Source organism: Pan paniscus, chromosome 21 (assembly GCF_029289425.2).
Source record: "Pan paniscus chromosome 21, NHGRI_mPanPan1-v2.0_pri, whole genome shotgun sequence".
Classification (NCBI taxonomy): Eukaryota; Metazoa; Chordata; class Mammalia; order Primates; family Hominidae; genus Pan; species Pan paniscus.
In genome coordinates, this window is record NC_073270.2 from 1,886,357 (window position 1) to 1,913,365 (window position 27,009).

The 27,009-nt window shown below is 51.2% G+C and overlaps 2 protein-coding genes across 12 annotated transcripts in view; one reads left to right on the forward strand and one right to left on the reverse strand.

Moving 5' to 3' along the window:
• Nucleotides 1–27,009, forward strand: part of FAM110A (family with sequence similarity 110 member A) — a 331,582-nt gene that overhangs the window by 143,859 nt on the left and 160,714 nt on the right. For 2 of the 11 annotated variants that reach the window (XR_004668209.4, XR_008622240.3), the window contains exon 1: nucleotides 971–2,350. Coding sequence is in view for 6 of the 11 variants with exons in the window: in XM_055104552.2 (XP_054960527.2) it covers nucleotides 13,059–14,043 (985 nt within the window). In the remaining 5 variants the exon portion in view is untranslated. Of the gene's footprint in view, nucleotides 1–968; nucleotides 2,351–9,478; nucleotides 9,664–10,072; nucleotides 10,499–13,058; nucleotides 14,629–27,009 lie in introns of those variants that run through there. The other 9 variants (XM_034947259.3, XM_034947256.3, XM_024926941.4 and 6 more) reach the window with 9 other exon arrangements.
• LOC100984337 (putative ribosomal protein eS10-like) lies at nucleotides 3,727–8,917 on the reverse strand. Its single transcript, XM_055104555.2, has 2 exons — nucleotides 8,795–8,917; nucleotides 3,727–8,376 (listed from the first exon to the last, which is right to left on the reverse strand). The coding sequence occupies exon 2, from the start codon at nucleotides 8,345–8,347 to the stop codon at nucleotides 7,817–7,819; it is 531 nt and encodes a 176-aa protein (XP_054960530.1). The 5' UTR covers nucleotides 8,348–8,376; nucleotides 8,795–8,917; the 3' UTR covers nucleotides 3,727–7,816.

A 27,009-nucleotide genomic window follows, 5' to 3' on the forward strand; every position in this document is an offset into this window, starting at 1 on the left:
CAGCAGACTCCCTGTTTATGACAGCGGTTGGCTCTGATTTGGTTGGTGTCCGTGCCAGAGTGTACAATCATTATTAGCTATTGATATATTATTAGCTCCCTCCCCTGCCCACCCAGGGGTTTACGCAGTAAGTTCTCAATTATTGGCAATCCAAACAAAGAATAAAAGACACCAGCTGGAATAAAACAGAGAAGCTGGTTCCAAATTGAGCAATTCAGACTGACTGCTATAAAATTTCCTCAGCTTAAAGGCCCTTAGAGTTAATTCATTCTAATCCCCCTAAAAATATACTTTTTTGACATGTTCAAGTATTGGAAATTTGGGAAATTCACAAAAACACAAAGAAGAAATTAACTGCTGTGATTATAGATGATTATACACATATACATATGTATTGAATACATATTTATGCTGTACATAGTGTTTTGAAGCATACTGTACTTCAAAAAAATTTGGGAGGGGTGCATTGGCTTATGCCTGTAATCCTAGCAATTCAGGAGGCCAAAGCAGGAGGATCACTTGAGGCCAGGAGTTCTAGACTGGCCTGGGGCAACATAGCGAGACCCGTAGCTTGACATGGTGATGCGGGCCTGTAGTCTTAGTTACTCTGGAGGCTGAGGTGTGAGGATTGCTTCAACCTAGGTTACAGTGAGCTATGGTTGCACCACTGCACTCCACCCTGGGCAACAGAGCTAGACCCTGTCTCTAAAAAACATAAATAAACCAATGTTTAATACTTAGCATTTCCCCCTATCTTTAAATATCTTTTAGCTACTTCACTTTTATTTTTATCTTTTTGAGATGATCTCTTGCCCAGGTTGGTGTGCAGTGGCACGATCTCAGCTTACTGCATCCCCCACATCCCAGGTTCAATCTATTCTCCTGCCTCAGCCTCCTGAGTAGCTGGGATTACAGGCATGTGGCACCACGCCTGGCTAATTTTTGTATTTTTAGTAGAGACGAGGTTTCACCACGTTGGCCAGGCTGGTCTTGAACTCCTGACTTCAGGTGATCTGGTTGCCTCAGCCTCCCAAAGTGCTGGGATTACAGGTGTGAGCCACTGCTCCTGGTAGCTACTTAACTTTTAATGGCTGCATAATATTCCTCATCAGAAAGTGGGAAAAATTAGGCTAGGTGGCGTGGCTCATGCCTGTAATCCTAGTACTTTGGGAGGCTGAGTTAGTAGAATTGCTAGAGCTCAGGAGTTTAAGATCAGTCTGGGCAACATGGCAAAACCCCATCTCTACAAAAAATACAGAAAATACCGGGTGTGGTGGTGCACACCTGTAGTCCCAGCTACTTGGGAGGCTGAGGTGGGAAGATTGCTTGACCCCAGGAGATTGAGGCTGCTGTGAGCTGAGATCCTGCCACTGCACTCCAGCCTGGGCAACAGAGGCTCAAAAAAAAAAAAAAAAAAAAAAAAAGAAAAGAAAAAGAAAAAGAAATAAATAAAGTGTTAATAATTAAAAGTACTTTTAGAGGGTTATGTCATAAGCCTTGACAAGAGTTGTTCTGTAAAGCTACCTGGCATGTAAAAAGCTCAATTAAGTTAGCTCCTCCACAGGATGGAATTATATAACCAATCCCTTTCAAGAGGCATTGAAGTTGTTTCCATTATTTTGCTATGATGAATAAGGCTGAGCAATATTAATCTTTGCTCATATCTTTGGTCATTTCCTTTGTAAATTTCGGGACTGCTGGGTATGCACATTTTAAAATTAACTCACTCATCATCATGCAGTTAGGAGAACAGAGAAAGGAAGGGGCTTGCACCGGGTCACATAGGGAGTTAGCGTCAAAGTCAGGACTAGGAACCAGCCAGGGTCCTCCAACTGGAGCCCTTCCAGCTGGGGTCCTAGAGGAAGTCCCAGCTGGACGCGGGAGGGAGGAGGAGGAAGGGAAAGAACCAGGCGCCGGGGCTGAAGCGGCGGCAGGAAGAAGGCGGGGCCGGCTGGGAGGAGCGGGCGGAGCTGCTGAGCAGCGCCTCTCCTTCGGGCGGCTGAAGCTAAGCGGTCGCCTGGCAACCCTGGCGGCGCGCCGTTCGAACGGAAGCGAGGAACCAATCAGGAAGTCCGGGGCGAACCATTCTGGTGTGAAGGGGGGCGGCGTGCTCACTTCCCCTTCCACGGCGCCCCAGGGACTTTCCCTGCGGTGGGGGCCTTCGACAGCGAGGGCCACCCGCTCAGCTCGACTGCGGAGGGCAGCTCCAAAGGGGACCCCAAAGGTGCCCACGCGGGGCTGGGGCCTCCTGGGCGTCGTTGGGAGCGGCCACTACCGGCCCGGGTCCGAGCTGTCAGCCTCTCCAAAGCCTGCGCGAGAGGAGCCGGGACACGCCTAGCGCGGACTCCAGGTGAGGGCGCGGGTGGTTCCGGGTGCGACCCCGGGTCTGGGGGGCCCCGTTCCCCGAGCGTCTGCTGTCTGCTTTCTCCCCGCGTCGTACCTGCGTGTCATTTCACAGATGAGGACTCTGAGGCTCAGAGAGGCAAGTGTCCCGGCCCGGCGAGCTCTGGCGGAGAATCCAGTTCAAGTCTTTCTGCCCCACCTCGCAGCCCCTAGTCTAGTCACATCTGGACTTGCCTTGAGAGGCCCAGACGGGCAACTGGTAGTCATTTTCCCAGCGTTTTATCGGCAGGGACCTGTAGACCCCTGGCTGGATCACATATCCCCGCGCCCCACACTGTCCTCGGGATACCCCTTTTGGGCGTCTGTCTTTCCTTCTCCGCAGTCCGGGGTTGGACTCGGCTCATTTGGCGCCTTTCTGTCTACGGGGACAGAGGACCACTGTTTGGGGTTCGCACGGGACTGACATTTCTGGGCTGGATGCAGGGGCAGCAGATTCTCCAGCCCCCAGAGTCGCTGCTGGCCTCTTGGGAATCATCCCCAGTTTGGGGAAGGGAATAGAGCCAGTCCCTAAACCAAAGCCACTAGTCACCAGAGACTTTGGAATTGGGAGTGGGGCCGGAATCCCCCCAGGTGGAGCAGCTGACCTAGGCCAGACCCTGCTGTGTCTCCTGGGGACACCCCCTGCCCCCTAGGTTGCTATTGTCAGTCTCCTTTTGTAGGTGGGGAAACGGAGGTTCTAAGAAGTTAAGCCCCTTTTCGAAGTCACAGTCAGACAATGCAGTGGTTAGCTCCTAGTCCCTCTGGCTTCAATCTTAGAATCCTTGACACACAGAATCATGCATTTTGAGAGTCTTGAATCTCTTCATAAGGGAGTTACATATCCTCTCTCCTCTGGAGCCTGCCCCTGGCTTTGGGGGACAGGATCTCCGAGGACTCAGAAAGAAAACAAGGCTTTCCTTTATTCTTTCAACAAATATTATTTATTGACTTCATAAGCCCTGCTCTGGTTCTTGCATGTTTTGGTTTTTTTACTTATTGGCAAATTTATCATCTTCTCCCACTGTGATGCAAGGCAGGGGCTGAGGCAATTGAGCCAGTGCAAAATTTAGGGATGCCCAAAACCTCAGTAATCAAGATAACTGAAACTAACGTTCATGGACCATTTGTGTGTTCTGCAGGCAGGAGGTTAACTCACACAGCCTTCATGAAGTGCAGTCCTCCCATCTCTCAATCTCTCTCTCTCTCTGTCTATATATATACACACACACACATATGTATATATATGTATGTGTGTATATATGTATATATGTGTATATATATGCATATTTATAAATCATGAAACCACTGCCCTGTCCCTGACTTGCTCTGTGACATTGAGTAAGTTTCTTCAGTCTCTGGGCTGAGCTAAGAAGTCATGATGGTGCACTCAGGCCTGGGCAGAGGGCAGTCTAGGATAGGAAGTGGGCTTGGCTGTGGATCTGCCTCCCCCTCACCTTTCTAATCCTGCGTGCCAGGCCCTTCCCCAAGACCTTGCATGTGTTATCTTTCATTCTGTCCCCACTGCAAACTCCTTCATCCCCATTTTGCAACCTCAAGTGCAGACCTAGGCCTAGAAGATCAACTTGGTATCAGTGGGCCTAGATGTCCACATCCACACCCATTCCACAGCCTACTCCCTTCTCCCTTCCTAATGTTAGTGCAAGGCCACCCTGAGCAAGGCTGACTCCTGGGCAGGCCAGGGCACCAGCGTCTGGGAGGCCTCCAGAAATAGCTCAGGGCCTGGTGTGGCTCTGGAGGTGGCCCAGCTGGGTGTCCCTGACCTGGACAGCTGGGCTGAAATTGAGCTGGGGCTGCCCTGCTGGCTGGCCCCTTGCCACTGCCTGGAGCCTTCCGGATCTCCTCTGGGGCAGGCAAGGGCCTCCCCAAATCTAGGCCAGGCTTCTGCTGAAGGGAAAGAAAGAAGCAGGTGGGAGGAAGGGGCGGGTTGGGTGTAGAATGTCATGAAAATTATAACCTTTGGAAACCACACCTCCCACCCCCTCACCAAAGAATAAAAATCACTAACACCTCTTGAGCATTTACTGTGTTCTAAGTACTTTACAAGTATGAACTCATTTAATTCCCTCAACTCTGTGATACAAGGTAATCACTGCTGTTCTTATTTCCATCTTGCAGAGGGGAAACTGAGCACAAGAGAGGTTTAATAATTTGCATAAGATAACCTAGAGGTGGAGTTTGAACCCAGAGAGTCTGGCTCTAAATTTTACATTTTTTGGGGTGGGGTGGGGTGGGGCGGTGAATGAATTAAAATGTATATAAAATAAAATTTACCATTGTAACCACTTTTAAGTATACAGTTCAGTGGCATTAAGTACATTCCCCATTGCCTCTCCCCCCAGTGCCTGGCAATCACCATTCTACTTTCTGTTTGAGTGAATTTGACTACTTTGGGTACCTCTAGGTATTATAAATGGAATCATAACAGTATTTGTCTTGTTGTGTCTGGCTTATTTCACTTAGCATAATGCCTTTAAGTTTCACCCATGTTGTTGTATGTGTTAGAATTTTCTTTTTTATGGCGGAATAATCTATTCTAATATTCTATGTATATGCTACATTCTGTTTATCCATTCATTCCTTGATGGACACTTGGATTGCTTTTGGCTGTTGTGACTAATGCTGCTTTGAGCATGAATGTACAAATATCTGTTTGAGTTCCTGTTTTTAATTGTTTTGGGTATACACTCAGAAGTGGAATTGCTGGGTGATCCTATGGTAATTCTGTTTAATTTTTTGAGGAACTACTTTACTGTGTTTCACAGTGACTGCACCATTTTATGTGTCCATCAGCAGTGCACAAAGTGCTAATTTCTCAACATCTTCACCAACACTTGTTATTTTCTGTTTGTATTTTTTTTTTGGTAATGGCCATCTTCAGGGGTGTGATGTGGTATCTCATTGTGGTTTTAATTTACATTTCCCTAATGACTAATGGTGTTGAGCATCTTTTCCTGTGCCTGTTGGCCATTTGTATATCTTTGGAGAAATGTCTGTTCAAGTGACTCTGCATTGTTTTTTTTTTTTTTTTTTGAGACAGAGTTTCGCTCTGTCGCCCAGGCTGGAGTGCAGTGGCGCCATCTCGGCTCACTGCAACCTCTGTGTCCCGGGTTCAAATGATTCTCCTGCTTCAGCCTCCTGAGTAGCTGGGATTACAGGCCCCCGCCACCATGCTGGGCTAATTTTTATATTTTTAGTAGAGACGGGGTTTCATCATCTTGGCCAGTCTGGTCTTGAACTCCTGACCTTGTGAACCACCTGCCTCAGCCTCCAAAGTGCTGGGATTACAGGCTTGAGCCACCGCACCCAGCCATGACTCTGCATTCTTAACCATTACCTGTGCTTCTCTTAGATTTGTAACCTCTGAGAATAGTGGATCAGCATTCTGGGCTGATGAAGGCCTCCCTCAGGAGCTGGGCACTGGATGATCTATTTGGTTGAATAGTTATCATAGCCTGCACTTTGGTGACATTTGTCATGCATGGACCTCATGCAGAGAGGGAGGCACTGTTGTGAGTCCTGTTTTGCAGTTAGGGAAACTGAGGTATGGAGACGTTGAGTATTTTATCCAAGGTCTCATAGCTAATCATCGGTGGAGCTAGGATTTGAATGGGTTCTGGAGTCCATGCTATACCTTACAGATATGGCCAGGGGGATGGAGTAGTGAAGACCACTGCAGGCAGCAGAACCAGTGTGTGCAGAGGTTTGTATATGGTGGCTTTGGAGAAAGAACAGGACTTGGGTAGAAGTGGTCAGAGCCCAGCTTGAATGGGGGTGACTTGAAGTTGGAGGAAGAGTAGGACAGGTCTGGAAAGGCCAGGAGGAGCACGGTCAGGGTTTGGGGAGGAGGCTTGGTGCTTAGGGACCCTGGCCTTTTTTTTTTTTTCTTCTCACAAGATATTTATTAATTACAAAGGGAAAATAATAACTGTACAGTGGAGAAATTTGGCAGATACTGCCTTAACCAAGGAATTGGCTGATCACTAAGATTAAGACAAACTGTTGTTATGAGTGGGTGTGGTAATGTACCTATAGTCCCAGCCACTCAGGAGGCTGAGGTGGCAGGATTGCTTCAGCCCATCTATTTGAGGCTGCAGTGAGCTATGGAGTGCACTCCAACCTGGGCAACACAGTGAGACCTCATTTCTAAAAAAAGAAAAAAGAAGCCTTCTGATACCATGTACTAAGAAGGACACAACATCACTTTTGTGTTATTCTTGACAGATATGTTTAACTTTCTCTCCTTTCTTTCTTCCTCTCTTTCTTTCTTCTCTCTTTCTTACTGATATAAGAAAAAGCTTTTACATTTAATATGTGCCTCCTGATGAGTGGCCTTGGCCTTCGAGGTGGCCTGGGTCCAGAACAGCTGGTTGTTCAACGGCATTTCCTCTTGTGTTTGGTCCCTGAAGGAAGAAAATTGGAAGGGTGTGATGGAGCTCATGGTCCAGTGGGAGACATAGGAAACGAGTTATATTTCCTCTCCTAGATAAAAGAGTATCTAAAATGACAGGATGTAATGAGTGCTCGGAAGGGAATAAAATGGGTGAAATTGCTGAGGGGGTCTCTTGGAGGAGATGACATTTGAAATGAGATCTGAAGGGGGTGAGGGAAGAGGTTCCAGACAGAGAACAGCTGGTGCAAAAGCCCTGAGGCAGGAAAGACCTTGTGTTCAGGAACAGCAGGGAGGGCTTTGTGGCCAGAGCAGGAAAGAGGTTGGAGATAAGATGGGAGATTTGGACAAGGACTGAGTCCTGGAAGGCCTGAGGGCCAAGTGGGGAGCTTGGATTTTTTTTTTTTTTTTTTTTTGAGACAAGAGTCTTGCTCTGTTGTCCAGGCTGGAGTGCAGTGGCTCAATCTCAGCTCACTGCAGGGAGCTTGGATTTTATTGTAAGGGAGCCACAGGAGGGTTTAAACACAGCAGTAATGAGACTTTATTTCTGCTGGGAAAACATTGCCGTTATTGCCCCCATTTTACAGCAGAGGAAACCGAGACTCAGAACCATAACCAGGGAGTGCTTCCTAAGGTGGTTTCTCCCTCTGGGGTCCAGCCAACGAGGCAGTAGATTCCTTGGGACTTCCCTGGGGGGCATATCTGGTGAGTGGCCAAAGCCCAACACTGAAAACACCGTCTCTTCCACCTCCCCTCCCCAGACGTGAGCCTGGGTTCCAATCCTGGCTCTACCATTAATCAGCTGTGTAATTTTGGGCAAGTGGCCTTACCTCTTGGAGCCTCAGTTTTCTCATCTGAAAATGGGCATAATAATAGTAGCCCTCACAGGGTAGGTGTGAGGATTAAATTAGTTAACATTTTGTAGAGCTTAGAACAGTGTCTGGTACAAAGAAAGTGCTCAGATGAGATTTGTTCTTTTCTGTTTTGGCTGTAAGTTTATTCAATGTGAAATAATCCTCTCCAGTTTTATTGAGGTGGCTGATCACGTCCACGACCACATCCGCCTCTAAACTGGAATTCGGTTGCCGACCCAGCCCCAGCCTCGGCTTTCTTGTCAGCACCAGGGGGCACAGAACACTGTCCGTAGGTATCTCTGTCGGCTTCCCGTCTTGTGAGTCTTGCAGGTCGCTTACCCTCCAGACCTTTAGGCCGAGGCATGCCAGTCTCTGGACGGCTGCGGTGTAGGGTGGCAGGAACAATCTCGGGGGGCAGATGTAGGGTGGCAGGAACAATCTCTGGGGGCAGATGAAGGTAATCACGGAGATACTGGCTACCCTCATTGGTAAGGTACCAGTAGAAATGTCTCCAGGCAAACCGTTCCTTCACGCAGCCTTGGGACTTGAGAGACTGCATGGCCTTCATGACGTGAAGGTTGGGCACATTCTTGTCTGCCAGCTCCGGGTGCTTAGGCATGTGGACATCCTTCTTGGCCACCATGACTCCCTCCTTAAAAAGGAGTTCATGAATGGCAATCCGGTTCTTCTTAGGCATCAGCATCTTGGCAGCTGTAGGGTCCGGGGCTGGGGCTGGAAAGGAAGGACTGTTCTTTTCTTTGCTATTACGAAAATCATTACTGTTGCTTTGCTGTTACTACTATTAGCGCCTGAAGGAGCCTTCCCTCCCCATCCCCCATTTCTGCCTCCGTGGAGGGCTAGGCAGGGCTCAGCAGGCCATTTGGAGGATGAAGGACTTGTTGCCCCGTCCCCTGTAAAGTCAGGGACTGGAGGAGGCTGCAGTGCTGAGGGGGAAGGAAAGCTGATGTGCATCACTGCCAGTTTCCTCATGCCCTGTACCCTAGTCCTGGCCCAGCTCCCACAGGCACAGACATGGAACAGGAGCCTCTTCAGCCTGAGTGGGGCAGAGGGCTGAGGCTGAGGCCTGGGGGACAGCTCCTTCTCTGGGCCTCAGGATTCCCATGAAAAAATGGCCTATCAATGTTCCTACCTGCAGTGAGTTATAGGACTTGGGGTGGAAGAGGTGACAGTCACCTCCCTCTGGGAATTCCTTCCTGCAGGGCTGCAGTCTCTGGGGATTTAAATGAGTATGGTGCCTGGCACCCCAAAATTCTAGTTACTGTTGTTACTATGACGGCTGTTGTTACCGATGTTAACAGTTTTCACAAGGCAGCTAAGGCATGCTCAGGCTCAGCCTGTTCCAGAGGGATGGACTCTACACGTGACAGCATGGAGCACCAGGAGGGTCCCGCAGCCTGGTCAGGGACACACAGCTAGAAAGTGGTGGCGTTAAGCCTTGGTCTGGAGGGAAAGTGCGCAGGCTGGACTCCCCAGAGTGATTTTGGGCTAGTGACTCAGCCTCTCTCAGCCTCAGTTTACCATTAGTCAAATGGGGTAACAATAGAACTCACCAGATAGTGATTGTTGGGAAGATTAAAATGGGTTACCCGATACCAAGAAAAACACTTTCCCGTGCCTGGCACAGTGAACATTACCTGGCGGTCGTTCTGAGTGTCAGGGAGCGGCGCTCAGTTTGTCCATCTCTAAGATGGGTGCGCTTGCCTGCCAGAGCCACGGGGACTCCGCGCGCCAGGTGTGCGGTGGGCGGGTCTCGGCTCCCGGAAGAACTTCCCTGGGTGGTCCTGGAGCGGGTCGGACCCAGTTCCTGAGCCAGGCCAGCTGCCGGCGGCCGGGGCTCGGGTTCTGGCCCCTGCCTGGCTTTCCTTACCCTTTTCGGGTAATACCTGGACCAGCGGGTTCACTTGCCCGCGGCCGCCGGAAGTTGCGCAAACTCAGGTTGCCGGAGCCCCAGGTGGGCCGGGCCGGAGGAGCGCAGGCCAGCGGCGCGGGCGCAGCCAGGTACGTGCGGACCGGGGCGGGGGGCGCCCAGCCGGGGTAGGGGGCGGCCCGAGCACCCCTCCACCCCAGGACGGCGGGAACGGGGCAGGGATCTCCCTTTCGGCTTCGAGAGGACCGCGGGGATCGTGCCGCTCTCTCCCTCATCTGAGAGCCAGGCCAACTCGGACTCAGAGGGGCGGCGAGTGGCAAGGGTCACACAGCGCCCTGCTAGCCGACCCCGCATCCCCCGCCACCGGGAGTCCTCAAGCTTTTCCGGAATTGAGGGAGAGCAAAAGCCAGACTGGGGATCTGAGTTCCCCGCAACCCTGCCCCGCGGCCTCTGGAGGCTGACGCTGGGGAGCTAGTGGGGAGGGGGCCAGGTGGGGATGCGTGCCCCCGGGATGCAAGCCAGAAGGGCCGGCGGTTGGGGGCATTCATGGGAGGCATTTGAATCCGTGGGTGGGGCATTGGGCGGTGAGAGGAGGCCTCAGAGGGGACATTGAGTCCCGCTTGGGGACTTGGGACCCTGGCTTCACCTGGCGGGAGCCGCTGCACCTCCGTTTGCCCACTCGTGACATGGGGCTGTTGAGGTCAGCTCACTGATCGGCCTCTGTCTTGGGCCTGCTTTGTCCGCGGTGTGGGCTGGGACAGACCCTCGTGGGGCTTGCTTAGAGACCCCTACGTGGGGGTGGTCTGTGGACTTGGTTAGTCGAAATCTTGAAGACCAGGAGCCTGGTTCGTGGCTCCTCCTTTTTGCCAGATGCTGAGGAAAGCCCTCGACCTGTTTGATCTCTCCATCCTTATCGTGACCTGGAGGCTCAGGAAGGTCTATTTTTAACCTCGTTTCACGGATAAGGTAACCGAGTCTGTAAAGAGGCGAAGCTGCTTGCGCAAGGCGCACAGCGGGCGGGTGGGCGAGCCGAAGGCCGGCGGGCCCGCGGCGCCAAACCCGGGGTTGGCTCTCGCATCTGTCCCGGCCCCGCCAGAGGGGACCCCAGGGCCAGCAGATGGGGCCAGAGGGGCTGGGGGCCCGATCGGGGTCGTGCACGGGGTTTCTGCCCCGGCCCCGCCCGTCTGACCTCCTTCTCCCTCTTTATCCGGATGGTGCCCGCAAGGGAACTGCCACTGCGGACGGGTTGGACTGGTTTGGGAGGTGGCGGCCTGGGGGTGGGGCAGAGTTTGGCTGCCTCTACTATGCTCCTTTCCTGTCAGGTCCTTCCCACCTGAGGTCTCATGGGGGTCGGCCCTGGTGGAGCGAGGCTTCCTTTCCCATCCACTCCATCTCTCCTGCCTTGGGAGCAGCACCCAAGGATCTATTCCCAACTCATGGCTGCTGCGGAGGTCTCCAGCTGGTGGTTGGGGGCCAGATGGAGGAGGAGGGGACAGATATGTTTGCAGACATATTTTGTTTGCTGTATATGCAATGTTTTAATCATTATTATTGAATATGCTGACAGTTAAGAATCTAGAGTTTTTATGTACTCCTGGATTTCCAGCTTCCTGGAACAATACACCTACCACCTTGGACCCATATGCCTGCAGCAGGCAGGGTACCTAGATGTCTCTAGTTCATCCCTGATCACCCAGTTCACATCTAGCTCCCATAAATATTTCAGTTCAATAAATTTTTATTGAATATTCTGCCCTAGTATGTGTCTAGGGCAGTATCTTGAAACTGGGGTATAGTGAACAAAATAGCCAACCCCCACCCCCCCACACACACCCCTGCCCTCATGGAGCTGATATTTTAGGGGGATGGGGACAACAAAGAGTAAAACAACCATACACAAATAGAGTTACTTGTGCAGGGGATAAGGAGAAAAGGAATAGTGCTGGGAGGGGGTCAGGAGCGCCAGGGAGAAACAGGATGTGGTATTGAAATCAGTGCCTTATTTATCTATTCTGGGACCTGGGAAAGTCACTTCTCTGAGTCTCAGTTTCTCCATCTGCACAACAACCCACAGGCTTGTGGGAGGTTATAGGGAGGATGGCACCCAGCAGAGATCCCTGCCTCCCCACCCCAATCCAGACTCACTCCCTTCTGGATTTTTGGATGTCTAGGTGGGGCTGTCCAATGTAGCTTCCTACCATGGATGGAAATGCTGTACTCTGTGCTGCCAAACACAGTGGCAACTGGCCACATGTGGCTATTGAGAACTTGAAATGCCACTAGTGTAGCTCAGGAACTGAATTTTATGTTTTTATTTCATTTAAATTTAAAGTTAAGATTGAATAGCCATATGTGGCTGCTGACTATTGAGCTGGACAGCACGGGTCTAGATGGCTTGAACTGTAAGCCGTCTTGGGGAACACCCAGATTAAGTACCTGCCCCCTCCATTTTACAGATGAGAATGTTTGGGACTTGGTATGTGGGTTTTCTTCTGTCCCATCTCCAAGGGGCCTTGTGGGGTGACTCTGTGGGCTTGGCCCTTCCTTGGAAACAGGGTCAGGGTTGGCTTGATGTCTGGGGCATCAGGCCCTGACGCTTGGGTGACCACGTAGACACTTGTGCATCCACGTGTATGCCCTCCTCCCAGGTGAGTGCCCATTCCATGGCTGCAGGCAGATCGAGGGTCTGCCGGATGCCTCCATGCAGGGCTGTGTGATTTTGGACATTTCCAGCTTCTCTCAGCACAGCATAGCTCAGGGCTGATGTTTCCACGTGACAGGCATTTGTGGATCACTGTGGGCCATCCAGTTCCATTCAGGAAGCTGACGGATGTCTGGACTCCACTGGGGCGGGGGTGGAGATTTTCTTTGCTCCTTCCCTATAAGCTCTGCCCTTTGCCTGGGGCCTGGCATGTCTAGGCGGGTGGATGGCACAGGGCAGCTTCCTGCCTGGATGGGTGAGGGGTAGAGGTGGTACCAGGCTCCCTGTGGGGAGTCCAGGTGGGGTGTGGGGCTGGAGCCCTTTTTCTTGGTCATTTAACCCTACACCCCGGTGCCAGCACCTTCCTTTTTGGTGGTAAGGGGCAGAGCCATCTACTCGCTGGGTTAAGCAAGTTGGTTGCCTCTCTGGGCTTCAGTTTCTCCATCCAAAAAATGGGGCTGTTGAGAGGACCTGAGGTTGAGTTGACTGGTGCGTAGCACAGAGCCTGGAGCCTCCCTTGCTCCCTTTAGCTCGTGCCTTGCCCTGTCTTTTCTGCTCAGGTTGCCCAGGTCTTTTTTCTCTAGCACCTTTTTTCCTCTCTTAGTCTCAGCTGGGCCTGGTTCTCCCGGGGCAGGAGGGAGGGGGTGTGGGTGGGGCCTGAGGCCCCGCAGCTGCTGCCTTGTGCCTGCTGATTGGCTCCTTGTGGAGGGGCGTGGTCTCTACCTTATAATAGGGAAGGCGTCTTATCCTCTCAGCGGTGGCTGAGCCTCTTTGTCTGAGCGCGCTCGGCTTTTTTTTTTTTTTTTTTCCTCTCCTTCACTGCAGCAGTTGCCGGTGTCCAGCTGCCTACTTTCTGCCCGGATCTCTGGCTCCTTATTTCTCCGGTCTCCTCAGACTAAAGCCCTCGGGATATGCAGCAGCCATGCCTGTGGACACGCTGAGCCCCGGAGCCCCGTCCGCCCCCGCCCTACCTTGCCGCCTGCGGACCAAGGTCCCTGGCTACCTGCTCCGGAGGCCGGCAGATGGTGGAGTCCGGAAACCGAGCGCCGTGGAGCGCCTGGAGGCCGACAAGGCCAAGTACGTCAAGAGCCTGCATGTGGCCAACACCCGCCAGGAACCTGTGCAGCCCCTGCTGTCCAAACAGCCACTCTTTAGCCCTGAGACTCGCCGCACAGTGCTCACGCCCAGCCGCCGAGCCCTGCCTGGCCCCTGCCGACGGCCCCAGCTGGACCTGGACATCCTCAGCAGCCTCATCAACTTGTGTGATAGTCCCGTGTCCCCTGCCGAGGCCAGCCGCACTCCTGGACGGGCAGAGGGAGCCGGCCGTCCTCCCCCAGCCACCCCTCCACGACCGCCGCCCAGTACCTCTGCGGTCCGCCGAGTGGACGTCCGCCCCCTGCCCGCCTCGCCTGCCCGGCCCTGCCCATCACCCGGCCCTGCCGCCGCCTCCAGCCCAGCCCGGCCGCCGGGTTTGCAACGCTCTAAGTCGGACTTGAGCGAGCGCTTTTCTAGGGCAGCCGCTGATCTTGAGCGCTTTTTTAACTTCTGCGGCCTGGACCCGGAGGAGGCGAGAGGGTTGGGTGTGGCCCACCTGGCACGGGCCAGCTCGGATATCGTGTCCCTGGCAGGGCCCAGTGCCGGGCCGGGCAGCTCTGAAGGGGGCTGCTCCCGCCGCAGCTCGGTTACTGTTGAGGAGCGGGCCCGGGAGCGCGTTCCCTATGGCGTGTCGGTGGTGGAGCGCAATGCCCGCGTGATCAAGTGGCTGTATGGGTTAAGGCAGGCTCGGGAGAGCCCAGCAGCTGAAGGCTAGGCACCACTGGGCCTGGAATTCGCCACAGGACAGATCTTACAGAGGCAAGTGGTCCCTGGACCTCTCTTGCATCCATTCTCTAGCCGGCCATGTCAGAGGCTCCACCCTGTTGTGAACTTGGTATGGAGGCAAAGGCTTAGAGGCTGGACCAGCGTTCTTGGGCAAGGACTGACTCTCGAAGGGTTTTGTTCTTGACTTTGGACACCTGAGAACCCCCTCCTCCCCTCCCCCAATACAAGGTTTTTGACATGAGTGTACTCCTGCTTAGTTCCTCTTGTGGGGCTGCATTTGCGGTGCTTTGCCCTCCCCACTGTGAGTGAGGGGCCGAGGGATCTCCTCAATCCTGTCTCCCCAGCGGCTCTGTTTCCTCCTTCCTTCCTTGGCCTCTGTCCTTTGCTGACTTCCTCTTCCTTACCCAGCAGAACTCACCCTGGGGTCGGGGCAGTGGGGAGGGGCCTATCCACTGCTCTTCCTAGTCCTTGGCAGCTGGCCTAGGTGGGCAGACTATAGGAGGGACTGGTTAGGAGTCTGCATTGCTTTGACTTCCCTCTCCTTGGTTAATAAACACAAATGCTTGTTTCTCAAGGGCTGGGCCTTCAGACTCTTCTGTGCCACAAGAGAAAGGGTGAGAGAAGTCTTGGGGTGGGGCCATCAAAACAGTAATTGTTCACCCCGAGGTCTAGTGGTGGGGCATGATGATAGCGGCTGGCCTGGCTGGAGACATGTCCCCGTGGTGGGTTCTCATAACTCTCGTGGAAGGCTAGCAGGCCTGCCTCATCGAGGAGGAAACTGAGATCCAGCCATGAGTGAGCTGGAATAGAGCTGGGAGTTAAGAATGGGGTCTTTCCCCTGCACCAGAAAGGGAGCCTGCAGGGGAAAGGCCGATGGGGTGCATAGACTCTCCCCAACCAGGAGTGTTCCATCCAAGCCCTGCCCAGTTCCCAAGGGGGCAGGAAGCTCGGAGAGGGCAAATCTGAACTTGAGGTCACACAGACCATAGAGTGAGGATGAGAAGTGGGAGTTTTGAAGGAAGAGAGACGAGGTGGACGGCACAAAATGAGTGGCCTCCCTGGTGATCTTGGACAAGCCAGTTTCCCTCTGGGCCTCAGTGGGAGAGTTACGCAGCACAGTCCTCCTTGGGTTGGGGCACTGGTGCATTCTGGGCCCTTCATGCTATATTCCAATACCTGGGGAGAGGGGAAGGAAGGGGCTGGCACTGGGCTTCGAGGCCTCAGCTTCTTCCAGTCTCCCTCCAGGTCAGTTACCTACTAGGACACCCCACCTTGGCTAGTGGAGCAGCTAGGGCTAGGGCTGGGCCTACAAAGGGCGTAAGCGGGGGTGGCCTCTCTGGTGCCCCACGGTGGGCATGGAGAGGGGGTGGGTGGCGCTTCCTTTCACAGGCTGCCTTGGCTGCAGCACTCAGAAACAGGAAGCTCTAATGGGGGCCCTGGTGACAGGTTTGATGTAGGTTTTATTTTAAGCATAAAGAGGAGATTTCCGTTGGACTGTTGACAAACATCCAGATCAGCCCAGCTGTCCATCTCTCTGTCTGTCTGCCTGTCTACAACTAGCCCCCAGGGGCCTGGGATGGGCCTGGGCAGTTTGGGGAAAGAAGGGAAAATTGGGTTCTAGAAGAAGATGGTGTTCCAGCTCATGAGACTGGAGCTCATGATACTGGTGGGGAGACAAGCATGAGGAGGGTGGTGACCTACCCACAACCCCCCATGGTGCCCAGCAGTTTTGACAATGCAGGAGCTGGGCCTCCAGGGTCCCCATGCTGAAGGAGTGATGGTGTCAGGAGAGAGAATCCAGGCAGGATCTGCAGACGTGGTGCCCTTTGAGGTGTCAAAGACTAGATTTCCTAGGCAACCCTGCTAGAATTCAGGGCTAGTCATTGCCCCTTGCTGTGACCTGGCAGCCTCCGAGTAACCCAAGAAGGTGGATGGGCTGGCTGCATTTTACATGTGAAGAAATTGAGGTTCAGGTCACAGGACTGGTGGGTGACACCTTGTTTCTGAAGGAGGGTACAGTGCTTGAATCCTCAAGGTAGCCTTTTGAGGACCAGATATATTGTCAGAGCAGGAGGTTGAGCTCAGGGAAGGATAGCGACTTGTAGACTGTCACATAGCAGGTCTGCAGGACAGCCTGGGGTCACACTCTTGCCTGCCAGACACATCACAGTCTGGATTCCTGGTTCTCCCAGCATGTACCCTACCACTCTTCCTCATCTTGGCACCCTTTTCTTCTGGTCACTTTATTACTGAGCATCTACTGGGTGCCCAGCAGTGGATAAGACAGACATGGCCCCTGTCCTAGTCTGGAGAAGAGAATGGGCAACTAAACATTCAGCACATAAATAATCATAGAATGTAAAGCAGGTTTACTTAGGGACTTCTGCCCTAAAACCAGAGCTGTTCCGAGGAGCTGGACCAGGGGATAGCTGAAAAGAGAATGCCTTTCCATAAATCCACTGGGAGGGTCTGTTGGGGAGAGAGCAGGGAGGGATTCTTGAAAGTGGGGAAGGTGCCAGATTGAGTCTTCTCCAATGGCTATGGCTTGGTCTTGGGAGGGCTCCCCCTGTTCCAGGATTCTGGAGCCTCCCGCCTTCCCTGCAGGCCTCTGTGGAGGGAGCAGGGCGGGGGGCTTTTGCACTCCTCCCTCCCCCAACCCTGCAGCCTTGGGGATCTGTGGAAACAGCCCCTCTATTGTTCTGCCTCCAGTTGGAGTGTGAGCCCTCGGAGGGCCTGCAGCTGCTGCCCTGTCTCCTGGGGCTGCCCAGCCCTCCGAAGCAGCTCCCCCAGGCCAGCCTGGCCCCAGCTGCCTAGCCCCTAATTAGGCAGAGATGAGATCTGCTCTCTGATCCATTTCCCACCAGCTAATTATATACACGTGGATTTGGGAACCAGGCAACCTGGCTGCTCACTTCTATCATGAAGGTGGATGGGCCCTGGGAAAGGCAGCCCCCTCCCCCACAGACCTCAGTTTACCCTTTTGGCAGAGGATGGAGTGTAGCTGCAGAGGCCTGTTCCCTGTCCTTGGTTAAATAGTTCTGTTCCTGCTACTGAAACATTTAAGGAGACCCCCCCACCCCCATCTTACCTGATATCCTGTGTACAGGGGACCAGGAAAGGGTTGAGGAATTTGGCTATAGGTCCTTGACTCTAGGACCCCAGGGTAGGGTCATAGGATATAGGTGAGAGCATGGCTGCAGCTGGCTGCCAATTAGATGTGCATATAGGAGGGCTTACAGTTGTGCTGGTCCATCCAGGCTGGTCCATCTGGGTGGGCTGAACACCCGGCCGGGTGCGGTGGCTCACGTCTGTAATCCCAGCACTTTGGGAGGCCAAGGCAGGCGGATCACTTGAAACCAGGAGTTTGAGACCAGCCTGGACAACGTGGTGAAATCCCGTCTCTACTAAAAATTAGCTAGGCATAGTGGCGGACACCTATAATCCCAGCTACTTGGGAGGCTGAGGCATGAGATTCGCTTGAACCCTGGAGGTGGAGGTTGCAGTGAGCCAAGATCGCACCACTGCCCTCCAGCCTGGGTGACAAAGCAAGACTCCCTCTCAAAAAAAAAAAAAAAAAGGAGTGAACACCCCATCCAGGTTTTTTAAAAGGTAATATTGGTTGATGGGTACAGCAAACCACCATGGCACATACATATCTATGTAACAAACCTGCACATTCTGCACATGTATCTCAGAACTTAAAGTAGAATAAAAATAAAATAAAAGGTAATATTATTTTTCAGATAATTCACTCATATATTTCTTCCAACATTTTATTAAGAAAAATTTCAAACATAGAGTTGAAAGAATTATACAGTGAACATTCATATACCCACCTACTAATGCACACTTGTTAATATTTCACTATATTTGCTCTATCAGGAATCTACCCATCTCTCCATCCATTAATACAACTTATTTTTTTAATACAACTTATTTTTTAATAAAGCTTTTCAAAGTAAGTTGCAAATATCAGTACACTTCCCTTAAAGTCACTTTAGTGTGCATGCCATTAGCTAGAATTCAATATTTGTTTGTCTTGTTCCTCCCTAGGTAACATTTACATGGAATGAAATGCACAGATCTTAAAGGTGCCATTTGCTGAATTTAGACAAATGCATACTGTACCCCAAACCCCTATCAGGGTATCAAGCATTATCACCTCAGAAAGTTTCCTTGCATCGCTCTCCTGCCGATTCCTGCCTGCCCACCATGGACATATTTTTATATCCATATATATCAGTAATAACAAGCAGCATCCCTTGTCCTTTCCTCTACATCAGCCTCGCTCCCCAAAAGCAACCACTTACAACTTCTTAAACTATTTCTTCTGGTACTTTCCTCCATATTTTTAAATAACTTGCTTTTCCTGCTGTTTTCTTGATCAATTTTAGGCATACACACACACACACACACACACACACACACACAGACACAGACACACATATATATATACATACATATATATATATTTATTTATTTATTTATTTTTTGAGATAGAATCTTGCTCTGTTGCCCCGGCTGGAGTGCAGTGGTGTGATCTTGGCTCACTGTAACCCCTGCCTCCCAGGTTCAAGCGATTCTCCTGCCTCAGCCACCTAAGTAGCTGGGACTACAGGTGTGTGCCACCACGCCTGGCTGATTTTTGTATTTTTTGTAGAGATGGGGTTTCACCATGTTGACCAGGCTGGTCTTGAATTCCTGACCTCAAGTGATCCACCCACCTTGGCTTCCCACAGTGCTGGGATTACAGGCGTGAGCCAGTGTGTCTGACCAATTTTAGGCACATATTGACTGACTTTCTGGTCTGATGTTTTCCTAGTGTGGCCTCCACTGCCTGGCTGCCTGGCTTTGGATCCCAGCCCTTCCTCTTTCTGGCTGTATGACCTTGGGCAGTAACTTAACCTCCTTGGGCCTCAGTTTTCTCATTTGTAAAATGAGGGTGATAATAATAGTGCTGAGGTTATTGGATTGTTATATGGATTCAAGATGTAAAAGGCTGAGAATAATGAACATCACCCAGTGAGCAGTCAAACTTTTTCTTCTCATAATCATTATTATCAGGAAAGATTTAGCTTTTGGTTCCCCCCTTTCAATTGGCATTTATCACAATTTTTTGTGAAGTGGATTTTAGTGTTATTCATATTATGACTATATAAATACTGTTTCCTTTCAAGCCAAGTCATATATTTTGGTTACATTTCCTTTCTTGTACAACTCTTTGTTCTTCCTGGAGTTACTACTCGCTTTGCTTTTTTTCATTTGCTGTTTCCTCTTAACCCATCCTTAATTCTCTTAATTCTTTGACACCCTCAGTCTCCCCATAGTTAACATTACACATCCTGAAACTCTTCAAGTGCTTTTAAAGAAGCATCCCCATCCATTTAAAAAAAATTGGAGCCAATTTTAAAAATAGAATCTCAAATACAATCTGTAAAATAAAGATTTGTGAGCATCCACTGTGTGCCAGGAGCTGTGCTAGGCAGAGTGGGAAGGTAGCCAAATAGGGGATATCCCTGCCCATGTGGGTTTCCAAGAGGGATGAAAACTGAAGCTGCACACCCCCAGCCTCTGCATTTACCGGGGAACACCTCAGCACCTCTAGGAATCTCAGGACCTCAGGGAGCCCAGATTTACTTATTTGTAAAATGAGGATCATTTTGTCATTCTGCAATCACTCCTTAACCATGTTGTCTGGGGCTGTGTTGTGGCTGCTGGGTATAGAGCAATGATCTCCCCATCCCTTGAGGGGCTCACAAGAGCTGTGGGATAGAGCGGAGGCTGTGGATTGCAGCGGAGCAAGGGGAGCTGGGGAGCGGGTTTCCCAGAGGAAGTACCATAGGACGACGAGGGTCTTGGTGGGTAAGGGTAGTAAACGGCTGTTATGTTCCAAGGGCTGTGCAAAGAACTTCCATGTATTGTCCCATCAAATCCTCCCAAAGACCCATTGAAAGGGGTCATATTTTTATCACAATTTCATAGATGGGGAAACTAAGGCCAGGAGAGTCCAAGGCCAGGGTCACACAGCTAATAAGCGGCAGAGGCAGTATTTGAACCCATGCAGTTGGGTTCTTAACCACACACTGCACTGTCTCTCACATCCAGATGCCCAGCTCCTGTCCCCACCTCATCCTGTATCTGCCTCGTCCTCTCCTGTCTACCCACTGGTGCTAACCTCTGGCTCATTCCATGCCCTTCGCTTTATTCATCCGTTCATTCAACACAAATCTACTGGGTGCCTTTTCCACGCCCAAACCTGGGCTGGGCAGTGCCAGGGACATAGAGCTTGGGCAGTATTGACTCACCCATTCCCAGATAGGCATTGACATTGACATGCAAGTGGCCAGGAAAGTTGTATAAATAAAGGGGTGTTTGGGGTTGAGTGATGGCTGTGTGTATGTGTGTGTGTGTGTGGCCTGCAAGGGGTGTGTGTCAGTGTGGCAGCCACAGACTTTCTGTGGAGGCCATTTATGAAGGCATATCTGTGTACTCTTGAGAGTGTGTTGTCTGCAGAGGGTGTGTCCACCAGGTATGTGGATCAGTGAGGCTCTGCTGCATAACAAACCACTCTAAGCCCAGAAGCCTAAAACCACTTATTAGCCTGTGTGAAGTGGCAGTCTGGCCTGGGCTTAGCTGGGCAGTTCTGGTTTTACCTGGGTTCACTTGCCTTGCTGCAGTCAGCTGAGGGTGGGGGCTCTGGGAGGGCTTCACTCACACGCTTAGCAGTTGGCAGGCTGTTTGCTGGGGTGCCTCCATTTGCTTTGATGAGGCTGGCTTGGGCTCATTCTTATGGTGACCTCAGGGTTCCACATTCAGCAAGAGAAGGTAAGCTCCAACGCACAGTGCATTTTGAGCCTCTACTTGTGTCAAGATTATAAATGTCCTAATAGCCCAAGTGACATGTCAAGTCAGATTCAAAGGATGGAGAAATAGACTCTCTCTCTCTCTCTCTCTCTCGGTTTTGTTTTTGTTCTTTGAAAACAAGCCCGGCTTGCCTGGCTCCATCGCCCAGGCTGGAGTTCAGTGGCGCGATCTTGGCTCAGTGCAACCTCCGCCTCCTGGTTCAAGCAATTCTCCTGCCTCAGCCTCCTGAGTAGTTGGGACTACAGGTGCGTGTCACCACGCCCAGCTAATTTTTGTATTTTTAGTAGAGACGGGGTTTCACCATATTGGCCAGACTGGTCTCGATCTCTTGACCTCGTGATCTGCCCGCCTTGGCCTCCCAAAGTGCTGGGATTATAGGCGTGAGGCACGGCGCCTGGCTTAGAATCCATCTCTTAGTCACATTACACAGGGCATGAGTACAGATATGGAGGAATTATTGTAGCTGATTTTCAAACAACTTACCTGTGTGTGCAGGTAAAGAACTAGGGACAGTTCTCAGTTTTGGAGATAAAAAAAAATCTGGGCTGCAGTCCTGGCTCTTCCGCCCTTGCTGTCTGACCTTAGTCAAGTTGCCTCATTCTCTGAGCTTCTGTAAATTGGATAAAATTGAATGAAACGAGATGATCTTTATAAAGTGTTTGTGCTACTCATTTGTTTACAAACGCAGCACATATTTATTGAGGCCTCCTATGTACCAACTACTGATCCCACCCCGAGATATTGCAGTGAACAAAATGGACCAAAACACCTGCTCTTGTGAAGCTCGCAGCCTAGGTTGTGGACAGACGTTAATTGATCATCCTAATAATTTTATGACCATTGAGAGTAGATTCCGGAAGGAGAGATTGCTGACCTGGCGGGTTGATCTGAGAAGCCAAAGATATTTAAGCTGAGATGTGAAGGGTAGGTAGGAGACAACGAGGAGAAGAAAGATAGGAGTGGAAAATGATTCTAGATGGAGGGCATGTGCGAAGGCCCTGTGGTGGGAGGAGTAGATTCCAGGAACACAGAGAAGGTGGGTGGGGCTGGGCCTGAAGCACCAGGGCCAGATGGTGTGGGGCTGCTGGAGCCTTTGAACAATGTGAGGGTCTGTCTTGCCAGGCAGCCTGAAATAAAACTGAAAGGCCTAACTGCTCCACAAGGCCCTCATGATCTGGGACCTTGTTACTCCTCCAGTCTCCCCTTTACCTACTCTGCTGCAGCCATGCTGCCTCCTTCCTGTTCCAGGAACACCCTGGACACATTCCTACCTCAGGGCCTTTGCACTTGCCATTGCCTTTACTAGTATCGATCCTACCCAGATATTCTGATGACTCATTCTGTCACTTCATTTCCATCTCTGCCTCTTCAAAGGGGCCTTCCCTACCAACCCACCACAACCCCCCTGCCCCTCCAGCTAAGCAGTCAGCATCCAGCAGTCTCTACTTCCCTGGCCTGGTTTATTTCTCTTCCTAGCACATATCACCTCCTGGCTTATATTAACCAGAGGCCACATTGTCTGTTTCTCTTCTGGATCTCTCACTAGAGTGCAGCTCAGCAGGCAGGGACTTGGCCTTGCTCTAGGCTGTGTCCTCAGCCTCAGGGGAAGAGTAGGCATTCCATAAACATTTGTGAATAAAGAAATGAGTGAAAATGAGTGAGTGAATGCTGGAAAGAACTAGCTCCTGGAAATTAGGAGGTCTGGGTTCAAGTTCTAGCTGGGCGATCCTTTCTGTTCCTTGGTTTCTCCAGTTGAGCTGTGAGGCATTTGTGGTCTCTAGGGAGGTTCTAGGACAGGAAAGGAGTACTCCAGGCTGTGGAGGGGGCCTATGTAGGAAGAAGGGAGCTGGGGCCTTCTCTTTGGCCTTCTGGCGTTTGAAAATAGCCTAGCTCAGCCCCTAGCTTGGGCCCCTACCCTCCCTGGGGTGCCAAGCTGGAGCCAGGGGGCTTTGTCTGGAGCCTGCCAGCCTGGTGCTGGGCTGGGATCAAGGCCACCTGACAGCTGGGCCAGGCAGTCCTGGAAGGTTCTTAAGGGCAAACAGGACCTGCTGGATGTCCCAGACTTCCCTCCCCACCTATTGTCCCTCCTCCCTCAGTGTCCACTGGCAGGATAAATCCGTTAATCCTCTACAGGCCTGCAGCTCTTGCAGCTTGCAAATCTTTTTCTTGGTTTGTTTCTAATTTCACCCCTGCTCAGTAGCTACTTTACTGGTGGGGACACTGAGGCTCAGAGATGACAACTGCCTCACTGAGGTTACATTGCAGTTATGATTCAGGCCCAAGTCTTGCCCAGCCCTGTCCTGTCACTGCGTGCACGTGTGTGTGTTTGTGTGTGTGTGTGTGTGTGTGTGGTCTCACTATCAAACAGTGCCCTCCCTTAACCACCAGTGCCCCGGGTCTCTGATAAGATGTGATGACTATGAGCACCTGGAGCCAGGTGGCCTGGGTTCAAATCCCACCTTTGCTACTTCTATACTGTGTGGATTGCTGGGCCACCCCCACCTCAGTGTCTGCTAATAGGACAAATCCCTTAATCCTGGGCACTGGGGCACTATCGGGACTAGCATTGTATACATTGCACAGGTTTTAAAAAATGTAATTTGTAGGCTGGGCACAGTGGCTTACACCTGTAATCCCAGCATTTTGGGAGGCCCAGGTGGGTGGATCATGAGGTCAGGAGTTCAAGACCAGCCTGGCCAACATGGTGAAACCCCATCACTACTAAAAATCCAAAAATTCACCAGGCATGGTGGCGAGCACCTGTAGTCCCAGCTACTCGGGAGGCTGAGGCAGGAGAATCGCTTGAGCCCGGAAGCTGAGGTTGCACTGAGCCGAGATTGTGCCACTGCTCTCCAGCCTGGGCAATAGAGCAAGACTCCGTCTCAAAAAAAGGTAATTTGTTGTCAATATTTACACATCTAAACCATTGGAAGAATAATGTATATATAAACTAGCTAATGAACACTTACCAAGCCCCAAGCACCAACTGTGTGTCCAGTACAGAGCCAGCTGCTCCAGGGGAGTTCGTTCCTGGGAGGGGGCGTCATGATGAAGTGGGCGTGGTTCCCATTTCCTCCAGCGTAGTCTCAGAAGCGGGAAGCCACGTGACTGAGGTTACAGCAGGGAGGGCAGAGGCCCCCGGCACTCACCCCTCTGGGGTCCAAGCCCCGCTGGCATGTGTTGTGTCCCTGGGTAGGTGTGTCACTCCCTGTCTGTGTCTCCAGTGTTCCTGTTGGCAAATCAGGGGTGGGACGGAGGTAAATGGAGAGGCCCTGCCCAGTCTGCTGTAATCCAGGATCTCGGACTCAGTGGGGCCAAAGCTTCCAAGTTCTCCTGATTAGTGAGGCTGCAAAAAATGTTTGGCATGTTATTCTCTCACCGTTTAAATGTGGGCAAGTAACAACTTACATGTAAAATTACCCCCATATACCAAGCATTTAAGTTATTTATTATATCATTGTTTACAATAGCAAATAATTGGAAATTATTTGAGAAATGGCTAAAGAAACTCAGGCCCAGGTATGCAAGGGAATCCTAGGCAGCCCTCAAAAGACATCCTGCAAACACCTGATGTGGAATCACAAGATACACAACACAGGTCAGTGAACAAAACACGTTGTGGCATGATACCCACAGTGTGCTGCTGCTTGTGGAAGCAGGAACGCATGTCCATGTGCTCTTGTACTGGCACAGAACCCTGGAGAATTATCCTGGGAACCCTGCATGCTGGCTGCCCCTGGGGAGGGGAACCCGAGGGTTGGGCTCAAGGGTGGGAGGCAAGACTCACTATTTACTTTGCACACCTTTTGAATTTTGAATCATGTGAATGTGTTATCTGTGCAGAAAAAATAAAAATACATTTAAAGTAAAGTGAAAGTAGACAAGAAACCTGAAACAGAGACAGACAAGCAAGCCTGCAGGCCCAGCCAGCTACCGCCCCCGGGCAACCTCATGCCACACTGTGGGCTCTGCCCAGCTTGGTTTTGTGGCTCCACCCTCTACGGTCATATTTGGGTTTCCACACACACAGCACCCAAAGGAAATCCCAGCTAACGCACATCAGGTTCTGGGCTGGGCCACCCGCCAAGGTGGTTGGTGGGCATGACACCGCCCCGGGAATGGCGTCGTCCAAATGCCTGAGCAATGACACGGCCTCAGATGGAATGATGCCACTGCCCACAGTCTCACAGGCCCTCCCATCTCGCCTTTGTTCTGCAGCCTCCAGGTGGGTGTATGGACACTCCAAAACAGCCATCCCTGTCAATGAATCAGCCTGCAGGGACTGAATTCATTCCTTCATTCATCAATATCCATTGAGCACCTACTGTGTGCCAAACACTCTTCTAGGAACTGAAGATGCAACAGAAAACAAAACAGATAAACATCCCTGCCCTCGAGAAGCTGACATTCCAGAGGGGACACAGACAATACTTGCCAGAGTGAAAATGCTAAGGAGAAAAATGAAGCAGGGAAGGATGGGGAACTAGAGATGTTTTTTCCTTTTTTTATTGAGGTTGAATTGATAAACAATAAAATTGGCCCATTTTAGGTGTACAGTTGGATGCATTTTGACGGTTGTATGGCACTACAAACAAGTGCTAGAATTCCTGTATCATCCCACCATGTTCCTTCACGCCCCCTCACAGTCAACCCCTGACTCCCACCCGCTCCCACCCAAAGAAACTACAGATCAGTTTTCTTTCACTGTAGATCAGCTTTGTCTTTTCCAGAGTTCATGCAAATGGAATCTGGCTTCTCTCAGTCAGCATCATGGACTTGATTGAGATTCACCCGTGTTGCTAAGTGTATCTGTAGCTTGTTCCTTTTTACTGACGAGTAGTATTCCACAGTGTGGATGCACTGTATTTTGTTTATTCATCCAACTTGTTGACGGACATACAGGTTGTTCCCATTTCTTGGCTATTACAAATAAAGCTACTATAAACATTTGTGAACAACTCTTTGTGTGGATGCATATTTTCATTTCTCTTGGGTAACTACCACGGAGTGGAATTGCTAGACCTCGTGGTAAGGGTAACTTTATTAGAAGCAGATCTCATGCTTTTAAACAGGATGGTCAGATAAGGCGTCACCGGCTCGGTGATATTTCAGGAGAGGCCAGAAGGAGGTAAGGGGTGTCTGTAGGGAAGAGTGTTCTGGGCTGAGGAAACAGAGTCAGTATGTGCCTGGAGTGTTTGAGGAACAGCATGGAGGCCATCAAGGAGGGAGTGAAGGACGTGAGGGGAGAGGGGTAGGAGGTGTGCTCCATGTGGAATGAGGCTAGAGGGTATAGGGTCACATACATCATGGTGAGGACATTGGTTTTTTTTTCTTTTGACATGGAGTCTCGCTCTGTCACCCAGGCTGGAGTGCAGTGACACAATCTCGGCTCACTGCAACCTCTGCCTCCTGCGTTAAAGTAATTCCCCGGCTTAGCCTCCCAAGTAGCTGGGACTACAGGCACGTGCCCCCACGCCCATTTTATATTTTTGTAGAGATGGGGTTTTGCCATGTTGGCCAGGCTGGTCTCAAATGCCTGACGTCAGGTGATCCGCCCACCTCAGCCTCCTGAAGTGTTGGGATTACAGGTGAGAGCCACTGCACCTGGCTGAGGACATTGGTTTTTCCTCTGAGAACCCGTGGGAGGAATCTGAGCAGAGGTGGGACAGGATCAGACTTGCATTTTAACACCTTCCCCCATCTCCAGCTACCAAGTGGAGAATGGGCTGCAGGGCTGCAGGGAGGAGGCTACTGTAATAGTCCTGGCAGGAGATGAAGGAGTTGGACTGGGGTGGAGGCGGTGGGGGCTGAGGGGTGTGGGATTCTGGATCTTTCTGGATCTGCCCCGAATGTGGAGCCAACGGGATGTATTGGATGTGGGATGTGGGGAAAGTAGGGACATGAAAGAAGGCTAGGACCCGAGGTGACCTCTAGGAACTGAGAGTGGCCCTCCAGCTCCCAGCTGGCAAGGAAACATGCACCTCAGACCGGCAACCGCAAGAAGTTGACCTGTGCTGACAACCAAAGGAACTTAGAGTGGACCCTGAGCCGCACAAAGGATCACAGCCTAGCTGACACGGTGATTTCAGCC